This window comes from Ptiloglossa arizonensis, chromosome 2 (genome assembly GCF_051014685.1).
Source record: "Ptiloglossa arizonensis isolate GNS036 chromosome 2, iyPtiAriz1_principal, whole genome shotgun sequence".
NCBI classification, from domain to species: Eukaryota; Metazoa; Arthropoda; class Insecta; order Hymenoptera; family Colletidae; genus Ptiloglossa; species Ptiloglossa arizonensis.
The window spans coordinates 11,981,536-11,994,353 of record NC_135049.1 but is presented as its reverse complement, the minus strand read 5'-3'; the positions used below and the strand labels follow the sequence as shown (position 1 = coordinate 11,994,353).

The 12,818-nt window shown below is 35.4% G+C and overlaps 1 protein-coding gene and 1 long non-coding RNA gene across 6 annotated transcripts in view; both read left to right on the top strand.

Moving 5' to 3' along the window:
• Invadolysin (leishmanolysin-like peptidase, invadolysin) overlaps positions 1-12,818 on the top strand; it is a 67,966-nt gene that overhangs the window by 15,124 nt on the left and 40,024 nt on the right. For 2 of the 5 annotated variants that reach the window (XM_076327718.1, XM_076327720.1), the window contains exon 2: positions 12,352-12,422. The exons of the other annotated variants lie outside the window; for them this stretch is intronic. In XM_076327718.1, coding sequence (XP_076183833.1) covers positions 12,372-12,422 — 51 coding nt within the window. In that variant the 5' untranslated portion in view covers positions 12,352-12,371. The remainder of the gene's footprint in view (positions 1-12,351; positions 12,423-12,818) is intronic. 5 annotated transcript variants of the gene reach the window in all.
• LOC143143556 (uncharacterized) lies at positions 11,133-11,656 on the top strand. Its single transcript, XR_012991182.1, has 2 exons — positions 11,133-11,566; positions 11,642-11,656. It is a non-coding gene; the product is annotated as an uncharacterized LOC143143556 (long non-coding RNA).

Here is a 12,818-nt window from a genome sequence, read left to right as displayed (position 1 = left end):
GATAGCACAACCGATATAATCAAACAGCTGCTCATTCAATTTGCAAAGAATACAGAATTGCTCCTAAATATAATTAACGAGCAAATTTCATTACTAAAGGATTGACAAGAACTTAATATTATGCTAAATTTACTGTCAAAACTCATGATCAAAAACCCCCAAAATGGATCATAAAATTAAAATATAGATATATGAAATGCTATTGGGTTAACGAAACGAACATTAGGACTAAAATTTTTTCTTACCATAAACAATATTGACATATTAATCTTCGAAATGGACATGACAGAAAAACACTATATTAAAATATCATCATATGCAGTGCATCAAATAAAGTAAACAGTGAAGCAGCAGTAATTATCAAAAACAAAATGAAACATCACTTGCATAGCACAACAAATCTTAATCATTTCCAGCCAACTAAGATAACAATGAAAATAACAAAAAATCGGTAAACTTTGTAGCCATTTATAATCCACTAAAATTAAAAATAACAAAACAAGAATTTCTAAACTTCTTTTGTAAGAAGTTCAAAAACTTCAAAGTCACCAACCCCTGTAGTAGATCTTAGGATATGTCTCATATGAGCTATCTCTGGACATCATTCAACAGGCCAATCCACTTATTGGCTAGTATCAGAAGATAAAAAAAAAACACCTGATCTGCTTGACTTTACTGTTTCGAAAGGCATTAATAAGTTGCAGCTGTCCACAAAATCATGTTTAGAATTAAACTTCGATCACTGTCCTGTCATAATCGAATACACGCAGAAACCAGAAATTATTCAAACTCAAAACTTCCTCTTTAATAGCAGGACTAATCAGGACCTATTCAGCGACAAGATAGGAAGAGCATTAGTCTGTAAAATATCATTGAAAGATCACAAACAAATAGATATCGCAATAGAGATACTACGTGAAATAATTTTCAACCCTGTTGATTATACAATTCCAAAAATAATTTCTTCATATCTGGACAATCATATCTTTCAAATCTACTATCTGATAATCAATGATACCATTCAAATATTACAGAATACGTTTTCGAGCGAAGCCTGTAACATATGAATATTTGTATTAATTTTGATCATTTGCTTAACTGGGATAAACAATTGGTCACGAAACAATTGGATCTCCTTCATTATATACAGCGCTTTCGTCGTTCACGCTCAATTTCCGATTCACATCCATCGGTGAATTCACTGTGTTGCTCTCATTCATCCTGTAAACATTTAAGAGATTCATCACATATTTCTTTTATCTAACAAATAGTTTCTCCTTTTTATAACTCAAATCGATCCCCAGGAGTATTCTAGCCTCGCCAAGATCGTTCAACTTCATATATTTCTACAGTTCATTTATATATTTATTTTCAAAAGAATCCACACTACTTATAATTATCATGTCGTCTACACGCACACCACGATATAGAAAGTTATTTCCATCTTGTACATAGAACAAACATGGGCCCTGCGTACACATAAATTTAAGATATTTTTCGAAAATTTTTATGGTTTTTGATTCGTTGAATATCCTCCTATAATATATTATTTAAAAAAAAGAGAACATCCTTTACGGTGAAAAAATTGGAATTTTTTCTGTCTTTAAACTACTGTTCGTTGGGACGACCGCCCGCGGTCTTCGCAATCGCGCTCGTCGGCATGGGGACGGGAAGGTGGTTCATCACCCGTCTGCCTCTGGCGTAGTCTTTATCTTTTAATCTTGAAGGGAGCGACCAGACCTCCTCTCCTCCTCCCCCACCCGGCATTCCCGAATTAAGAGGTGCGTAGTTGGGGTATTCGATGTGCAAAGGCAGTAAAAACTATCTGAAAGCTCGTTTAGTCTTTAAAAATCTATAACTTTGGCAAATCTTATCCGAAGTTGATGAAACAAAAAGCATCTTTTTTAAATTGATGCCCAGGTAGTGAAATCCACCCTTTAAGAGATGGGTGTGAAATTGAAAATATTTTTAATATTATGGAATGTAAACAAAATATATTTGGTAATTTTTGTATTCATTACCCGAGAGTATGGTTAGTCGCCTTTGAAATAGCGTGAATTGCAAAAGAATATTTTTTAACCAAAATATAGCCTTCTTAACAAAATCGTCGTATTTATATTGTTTTGTTACATAGTATGGATGTACTGTTTCCCACATACTATTAAAATAAGTACTAAAGATACAAATTTGGTTATTAAAGATATAGGTATGGAACAAAAAACCTGAAAAGAAAATCCAAAAGAAGACACCGATTGGTCACAAGTTTTCTTAATGAAAAAGTGAAGAATTTCTCCATACAGAACAGAGATAATAATGATTCAACAAATGACGACTACACAGTGCCACAAACAATTGCAACTGAAGTTAAACAAACCATAAACAAGTTCATCATCGGCAAATCACAAGGAATTGATTTAATCAATAGTAAAATTATAAAGAGGTTGCCATCAAAAGCAATAAGAATGCTTATGATATTATTTAACGCAGTTTTAAGATTAAAGTACTTTCCAAGTATCTGGAAGTACACAGAAATCATGTTCCATAAACTAGGCAAGGAACTCCACCAATCTGCCTCCTACAGATCGATATCGCTGCTACCTGCGTTTGCGAAAATATGGAAAAAATAATTCTAGCAAGAATAAGACACCTAATAGAAAATAAAAGATTAATACTTGAGAACCAATTCGGATTTAGGAGTAAACATCGAGTTATTGAACAAGTATACAGAATAATAAACGAAATCAACAATAGTCTAGAGGGAAAAGAATTTTGCTAAGCAGTTTTCTTGGACACTGAAAAAGTCTTTGACAAGGTATGGCAATCTGGGCTATTGACAATTATCAAGAACTATTTCTCCACGAAAATATATAACCTACTCGAATCATATCTTTCACAAAGAACTTTCATGGAGACAATTAAAAACACGTACTCATAGCCCATAAATAGAAATGCAGGTGTCCAGCAAGCTAATGTCTTGGAACTGTATTATATACATTACATATAGTTGGCTTTCAAATTCAATCTGACAGCAAGATATGTACATTTTCTATTGATACTACTGCCTTTCCAGTTATCCACCTAATATTACAAACAGCAAAAGAGGTGCTCCAAGAACACTATCAAGAATAGAAGAATGGCTGTTCGAAAAGAGGATCAAATTAAATCCAAGTAAATGTAAGTACATAGTATTTGCATTACGCAAGCACAATCCCTCGAGCGTTACCATGAACGAAACAATGATTTCTTAAATAAATAGTGTCAAATGTCTTAGCCTACACATGGACTTTAAACTTACATAGAAAAACCGCATAAAAGCAACAATAGAGTACATTGGACTGAAAAGCCGAAATATGTCCTGGCTAACTAGTCGTAAATCCAAGTTGAGCTTAAGCAATAAATTAAAAATATATAAAACAATAATGAAATCTGTTTGAACATACGGAATAACAGGGGAATAGCTGCGAAGAGCCATATAGCAAAACTGGAATTACAATGAAATACACATTGGTACGTCAGGAATGACGATATTCTTGAAGATCTGGAAATCCCGACACTAAAAGGAAAAATTCACAACTTCGTTGTTCGTTACAAGAACTGTAAATCATCCTAACGAATTAGCTGCAAAAGTTTGTGCAGATAGAATCACCGGAAGATCGAAAGAGATTATTTTACATTAATGTAAAAAATCGTTATCAAAATTTGGTAAATGTCACCAAGACAATTTGCAAAGACTAATCTGCGTGATAAGGTGCCACCAGGGTGGGGACCCGTCACTTCCCCTCTATATTATTGCCTCCAAACCGCCCATGCCACCCATCTTGTATGGTTAGGGACGCGGTACAACTCTGCGGCGATTGCCAAGCCAAGCTTCCACACCGCAGAGACTTGGGACATTGTGCTTCGCAGTAATGATTGAGGTTGGCTCGAAGGAGGAGGAGAGGGAGGAGGTTATTTGTTTCACCTTGAGAAAAGTCGGTCAAGGTCCATTTTGCGACACCTTTCTTAGATTAATTTTTTACCGTTTCTTTACAAGAATCGATATACTATACTCGTGACACGAAATTTTTTGATAACTTGTACGTATGTTTGAAGTTCTATGAAATTGTAAGATTAAAAAATTTCACCTTTGATAGGATTCAGGCTTCCCTTGTTCAATCACAACGAAATTAGGCAGAATCAATTGTGGTATCGGAATTTTCCGTTTCCACTTGAGCATGCTTCGAGTGCAGGCCTAGAATAATAATGTAATAATATTACTTTGCGTGCGAATGGACCCGCGTTAGAGTAAACACTTTGGCGCCGATCTGTCGCCAGGTTTCCCGAAGGGCACGAGCGACCCTTTACAGGGGATCGTGCAAGACGACCGAGCGTTGGAATGCGTGAGAGCGAAAGGAAATGCGTGTGGTCCGGAGAAAATGAAGAGTGTTTGGGAAAGACGAGCAATTGAGATGGGTGAACGTGACCAGAAGCCTGAAACAAGAGAGATTGAGGACTAGAATGAAAGGGAACGAATGCGTGTAAGGATATAGGGTGCGAGAGAAGCGTGTTTGGGACGGTAAGAGTAAGAGAAGAGACTTGTAAAGACGCAGTAAGAGGAAAGACTTGTAAAGACGCAATAAGAGGAAAGACTTGTAAAGACGCAGGCGACGAAGACGGTAACGACGCGTGCCGAGGGCACTAAGACGATTGGTTTAGTTTTATATATAATCGATCTACTTTTAGTATAAAGAGAAACCTATTATAATACCACGTCTTACTATAATTTAATACTATATCTATTGTCGTCGACAATATATATATTATTGTTTTGTAAATGGTGAAGAGCTTCGCGGACTGCGCAACTTCTGCTGTGAAAATGAATGTTGTTTTTGAAAAATAGAATTTTGATGCTGAGTAGTATTTTCTTTAGGAGAAGATGTAGTTGTTCGTACTCTGTGTATAAGTTCTTTATATTTCATTGGATTATACGTTGAAGTTTTATTTTAAAATGGTCACCCTCTATTTCCGATGTCCAATTTGTGGTTAGTTTCTTTGATAGGTCTCGAATTATTTTTTTTTTTTTTTGTAGCCTGTGTACTCTATTTTTCGTACTTTGTACTTTAATTAAGGGATGGATTCTCGTTAGCATTTTGGCCAGAGCTCGAGTATTGGTTGTGTATGCTTTTGCGACTTCTATCGAGTCAGGAGCTATAATTGCGTTTTTTAGGAAGCTTTTAAATTATATGTAGTTCAATATAGTATGTGGTTGTTCTTTTGGTATTTATTGTGATTTTTTGCTGGTTCAAGCATATCGTCAATTTTATCTACTGTAAAGGTGGGGGATAGATGCTGGTTTGACTTCTTAGGAAATGGTTCAGTTTCTTTGTGAGGTTTCTTGGTATATACTTTTGGATCTGGGGTCTTGAAGTCTAAATCATTCATTTTTATTAAATTTGTACTGTTTTCTTCTGATGTTACAAATGTCTTTTGTTTCCTGTTTTATTTACATTTAAATTCTTAATTGTTATTTCGCCGTGTTCAATTGTTTTAAGAGTATGATTTCACCCCCTAAATATGGATAATAGCAGATAAAAAAAGATACATGTCGAATATTTTTCAAAAAACTATATCGTATGTAAGTTTCATTAAAATCGACAATTTGCACTTAAGTGATGTCTCTTGTAATACATACATACTCTTCCGTTAGAAATCTATGATAAGTATTTTATTGCTTTGGGTCCTATTATGTTTGCAATTGTTCGAGCATATTCTTTAATAGTGATACCATAAATTGTAAAATGATGGCTTGGTCTTGAGTTGGGGTGTATTCTTGTTTTGTGATATTGGTGTATGAGGTTTTTTATTCGGTCGTGTTGGTTTTTGGGGTACTTTGGCTGTTTTCATTTCAGGTACTTTGATTTTTGTCGATTTGAAAGAAACTCTTGAATTTAAACATATTATTGTATTGGCTCTCCATCTGTGACATAGTGGTACATACATTATATGTATACCCGTGTCAAGGATTTATGTAATGGCGTTTATATCACCGCCACTATTCTACTGACAACACAGCACGCGCTCACACTCACACTCACTAACACTGCGTATTTACGGCACATGTCGCGGTAGAAGCTGTTATTAATTATGTCTTACCCGTTCGGCTGTCGGAACGAGACTGGAGAAAGATTTTGTTGGCCGCCCTACTCAAGATATTGCACTAGCTATCTCCGCTGCTCCTTCAAGACAATTTCTATTCTTTACTTTAAATGCTTCCTCGTTGTTCTTCACTAACAATCATCCCCCAATTTTGATTTTAAATATGATATTTTATGCTTTAACTGTTCTTGTCCGTTTTCTGAATGATCATCTTGGCTTAATAAGACATGTTCGAGATATTGTAGTTTTTCATTAATATTGAAATTTCTCTGTTCTTGCGTTAAATTAAATAATTGTATCCGTGTCACGACTAATTCTACATGAACCGAACCCGCTGTAGTTTCCACCAAAGAATTCTTGTTCAATAATTAACAACTGAACAACAGAGAAATTCTTAATGTGATAAGCAGCTCATATGACGAAGCGTAGAGTGTTTTCGTACTTATCAAATGTTGTAAAATGAAATATATTAATTTGATGTAGTAAATGTATTTAACATACACTAACTATTAACTGCACAGAAACAAGAATAAAATACAAGATAAAATATGAATGTATTACAATGATAAAAACTATATAAAACAAAACTTAAATCTGGGGAAAAAGAGAAAAAGTTCAAATGTAGTTAAGAAGCTTTGAATCACTTATCAATTGTGTCATCTCGGAAGGCATTGCTTTAACTGATTGAAGGCAGAAATAGATACTACATATGTAATCATCTGGTGTAATAACAATGTTATAGTTTAAGTGATGTTTTTGAAATCGAATATTTCTGAATTTTCGAACACATGCAAACCTTAAATTCGCGAATTCATCCCATTATCGATACACCACTTGACAGGAAGATCTATACTTAGCCTTAGATTACATGCCCATTTGAGAGCAAAACTGTCACGAGTTGTTCTCGAGAATGTTTCTTAATAGTGAAAACTGTACTCAAGAGTCTGACTGTCGCTGTCAAACGCAATCTCTACTGGTGAGAAACACTCTGGAGAGCAACTCGCAACAGTTTTATTCTCAAGTGGGCACGTCACCTCCTGTTATGGCCAGGTTAGTGTGAGAATGGTTGTCATCAAAGGGTTCTGTAAAGCAGCCGAAACGCCCATTTGTGTCACGTGTTATTGCCATTTGGGCGGTGGCGTCGCAGCATGGCAGTAGCAGCATCAGAAATGCAGAGGATTATGTAGATATACTGGTAGTCCGATAGCCTCTCCGCCTCCATTACCATGTGTGAGCTCGATATCATGCGTACCCGGAGAATGGTTGAAAACAGTGTTATATTTTTGTAAAGAATGTTGGTAGACAGTGTGTAACATTATACGAAATATTTCTTCTCTTTATCGACATAAATTTTTCAATATCGATAAATAAAAATAATTCGATGTAATTATTATAATAAATGCATAGCTTATTTAAAATGAATTAGATATTAAATTTTAAGTAATATAAAATATTTATTTTAGAAAAATTATTTGCTCCCAAAATGAAAACCGTCTTGTTTACGAACATCGATCCATAACGATATGTTCATTATAATTGTGAGTGAAGAAGATCAATTTTTCCTCTTGAACCAAAGGAAAAAAGCAAGGCCAACCCAATGGTCGGAGCAGATAGAAATGTAATGAGAAAGAAGCAATGGAAAACAATTTGAGAAGAAATAGAAGAGTTAAGAAAACAATACGTTGCGATTCTTTTCTTGTATTACAGAACTAGCACAACTTCGTTAATTTCATCTAGCGATGAATCAGAAAATTCTGATTTCGAAGATTCCATCGTAGACGAGCTTGATTATCTTAATGGGTCGGGTCATGTAATTGGTCGCTACGACTACGCTGACTATATTCGTTGACTACGTAACTCTTTTCTCGACTCGACATGACATGCATCGCTTAATTTCCGACAAGTGATCTCAAACGCGCTTCTCTCGCACCCTATATTTTTACACTCATTCATTCCTTTTACTCTAATCCTTAACCTTTCTCATTCCGTGCATCCGGTCACGTTCACCCAAAATCCCTCAATCTGGAGCCATCTCAATTACTCGTCTTTCGCACCTCAGTTCGGACAACCGCTGTTCAGTTAAAACGCTCTTCTTTCACGCCTTGGGAACATGTCACTTGCCGGTCTCTTCCATACACTTCACATTTTCTCTCGACCACACGCACTTCCTTTCGTTCCCACGCATTACCACACTCGGTCGTCCTGTACTATGCCAACGTTATGGAAAACTCGCCTGATTCATCTTCTAGACTTATTGTCGCGTCTCAAGTTATTACGACCCCTGCAAAGGGTCGCTCGTGCCTTTGCTCGCTATTATGCTTTCTCTCTTACATACACACACACACATGTACACCATTCACTAGCATCCTACAATATAAATGATTATCATGAAAAAACTGTATATAATGTGAACAAAGTAATTGTACTTTCCTTTGTAAATGTATTGTTTTGTTTTTTAATAGTTATCACTGACGCAACCACGGATTTGTATAAATATTGGATCGCGGTATTTCAACCAACGATATTTACTTTGTTACAAAATATTCGGAAAGAACCAAGGTATTGGTAACTAGTAACTTGGGTAAACAAATTAATTACTTTTCTAAGTAATTGATTTTTCATGAATTTTTTTCTTTCATATGAAAACTATATACGTTTAAGTTAAGTAAATAAATAAATATTAGTAATTGTCGAATGAAATTAAACAAATATATTTTTCACACATTCATCAGCTCAGGACATTATAAAAAAGTCCTGACAGTTATAAAATTAAAAAAGAAAACAGTCATTTCATTACAATTTAATTCCGTATTATAAGAGCCACACATATTCTGCGTTTGACAAGGATACTCGTCATTTTGGATATACACTTTTCCAAGAGGTCACGACAACTAACTCATTAAGAAAATTCTTTAAGAAACTTCAAGAAAAGAAACAAAAAAATGCGATTTTTTTTAATAGTCTAAAAGGTGTCACTCTTAAGTGACCTTATAAGAGGTCTGAATCTTTCTGAAAGTGAAGTAGAAATTTAAATTGTACCAATGGAATTTCTTTGAAATTTACATAAAGTTTCTATTTATCGTGCTAGGGAAGAAAAATTAACTATTATTTTTATGTTAAAACACAGTTTTGTAAATGTACAAATATTAATGATTCAACGGAGAAGCTTACATTTAATCAAAAGTCCGAAGAGTGGAGATTATTCATAAATTATTCAAAGGTTAGAGAGACAAGCTTCCATTGAAACTAATCAAATATTCTACTAATATGTAGAAAACATATCGCAATAAAAACTTCTCTTAGAGGCTATTAAGTACTCGAAATTCAAATAGAAAATTTGTGCAAACCTAAAAGTAATTGCCATTTTATTATCAGTACAACTTGAATTTAAAAAAAAGTGCTTTTGTTTCTTTTATGAAAGAAATAGTTGTGCTCTTAATTTGTACTAAATTAAGACTGATTGTCTTATTGGGAAATTTCTGAATCCAAGAGTTAAAATTATCTAAAATATTCCAGTATTAGATTAAATACATTTTACTGTTATTTTCATACATAAAATTAAAACAAAAGAAGAATTTTGCGAAGAGACTATTCCTACTACTATGGCAGAGTGTGTGGTTAAAGTTTAGGTGCGGCTTGTGTGGGGATGGGCGGTCCGACCCCTCTTTGCCCCTGTGTCGTCCCGCAAGACTTCAAGTTAACGAAAGGCGATAACTCCCTTAAGTAATAGGTTGTAATAGGTTGTGTAATAGTACAACCTAGCACTATACTGTTCAATGAGTTTCATCAAACGACAAAACTTATTAAATAATCTAGTATTTAGTAAATTATCTATGATAAAATTACAATTAACAAACATATGAAACTTAGCAAAATAATATGAAATACGTTTATGCAATCAAATTTAGTTGTAAGTCAGCTTCAACCAAAAGCACTGTTAGCCAGCACTATCGTGTTCCCAGCGTAACACGTTAGATTGATGTTGTCAGGGAGGCCTTCGGCCTGCAGAACAATGTCGTACTCAAGGTTTCATAACAGAGTCCCTAACACACACTCGTATGATATCCCAGAGAACATCTGTCTTGGCTCCACCTTCAGCAGAAGTAATCCTCGACTTCTGCCCTTATGTAGGCGGCTCCATGGTCTTCGAATCACCGTCTAATTGCCCCTCCCTTGAGTAGAGTATTAAAGGAATTGGCGATGTCCAAAGACACCGTCAATACTATTCTACCTCGGGAGAAACCCGTGGCCAAGAGAGACCGGATGCGAGGGATAGTCGATGATCGACCGTCCCTCCCGGAACATAATCTGGCACTCGGCCAGGTCAGGTCTACCCCACGACAGGTACCCGACTATGTGGGCTGCTCACTCTTTCCGCAAAGTTTACCCGCATCGTTAAGAAGACAAATGTGCCGGTACACGAACGAAGAGTCCGCAGGCCTTCCTTCCTACCGTAAGACCATTCTGGCTACTTTTTGGTCAGGATTGGGGGCGATGCGGGAGCTTTTCCACTCCGAGCCTAAGGGTTGGCCACAATCAGCTTCTTTTCGTTAACTTCCAGTTTGGCGGATCAAATGTTCCTCCAGGCGACGTGGATCACTCTACCTCGTTATAAGGAAGAGGGAATTGACTAGGTCTTTCAATAACTAGGAGTCCAGACTCTCGGTGATCGAGGACGTCCAGGCGTAGAGTTTATTCAACATCATCGACACCCCTGAATTCCATCGAGGGTCTGGAGAAGCTCCTTCTAGCTTTGAGTCTTGGGTTGTTTGATGGCGACCCGTAGAGACCTGGTGCAGAATGCTTTTTTTTTTACATTCTGATAGAGAGATGCTTTTTTATTTACATTCTGATAGAGAGTTCCCAGACGAATATAAAAACCTATTATGAAAATTACTCGAGATAACTCAAGGTCAACTACAAAGGAAAATTATTTCAAAGCACTTTTCGAATACTTTCGTGTCTTGTATGGTTGTTGATATATATCTCTCTTTTAATTACCGATAAGGGTCACAAAATAGAAACAAATATTCAATTACATTGTAAGTTTACCTGCATTCACGAATGTTATTAGTAGTTTCGTAATATTCAATCTTAGTGTTCGATTTTCAAAAATGCGTTACACGATAGCAGAGAAAATGGAAATGGTTCTTATTTACGGTGAATATCATAGAATTATGAGGGAGGTGGTACGTGTGTGTGGTGAAAAATTTCCCAATTATAATAGACCTTCATTTTCTATAAATATTATAAAAAGTTTCAAGAAACTAGAAATGTGGATAACTTTTGACCCGATCGAGTCAAAAGAGCAATCGATTATGGAAACACAATAAACATTTTCACAACTGTAATACGAGATCCACGTGTTAATACGAGACAACCTGAACGCGAGAGTGGCATCAGTCGACGAAGTACTTTGCGAATACTTCACGTTAGTCAATTTCACCCATTTCATATTTCACTTTATTAACAATTAAGTGAAAATGATTTTCATAAACGTTTACAGTTGCGAATGGGGGCTAAAACTGCAAGGCAACGAAATGTTCTTAAATAAAAGCTTGTTTACGGATAAGACTACATTTACATATCACGGAGAAGTTAACCGTCATTACATGCATTACTGATCAGTAGATTATCCACGATGGTTGAGGGAAGTAAATAGAGATCTTGGTCTATAAACGTCTGGTGCGAACTTTTTCGTAATAAAATAATTGGTCCATATTTTATCGATGACATGCTGAATAATCGTAAGTATGAGAGAATATCAAAAGATGTTTTGCCAGAATCGTTAGAAAACATTTCACTGGATATACCACAATCCATGTGATCCCAACAAGACGGATATCCTACTTATTCAGCACGAAATGTTATAGAATTTCTGTAAAAGAAGTTTAAAGATCGTTGGATTGGTTGATCAGGAAGGAACAAATGGTCGGTACGCTCTCCACATCGTACACTTAAAAATTTTTAATTGTAGAGAAAGTTAAATGGACAAAAGCGCAAAAGCAACGATCAAAGTTAACGTGCGAGAATTTATAAAAAGAACTTACTCTGTAATAGATCCAAATGATATTTGTCAGGCACTATCAACAGTATTGCAACGTTTTAGATTATGTATTCATGTTCAAGATCGACATTTTGAACACTTGCACTAACAGTGAGTACGTAAACAACATATTCGACGGGTGCTTTGAGATAATCTCTTTTCTTTTGCAGTTGACCTTGAGTGACCTTGAATGATCTTCATGATAGGTCATTGTATTCGTCTTGGAACTTTCTATCAGAATGTAAGTAAAAAGCCATACCGTTCTATTTAAAAAAAAAAAAAAAAAAAAAAAAAACAGAGTTGACCTTCATATTTCCTTGACGCCTGCATTTATTAAAAAATTAATAATATCAGATTATGAGTCTCTCGATACCAAATAAGTTTGATCTAATGCATTTTCTTTTACTTCCGAAAACAAGTGAGTTATTCAGGTGACCTGTTTTAAATGCCCCATCGTATATACATCTGATTGTGACATTATTAATTCAGATGATTAAATGTCACGCTTTCTGCATTTCTTTATCTCTATTATAACTATTAACTTGCAGAGAATTGTGATCAAATTCTACATTTTTAACGCTATTCTTGATTATGAAGCAGAATTTTGCAGTGCCCTATTTTGTTACGAGTTTTACAT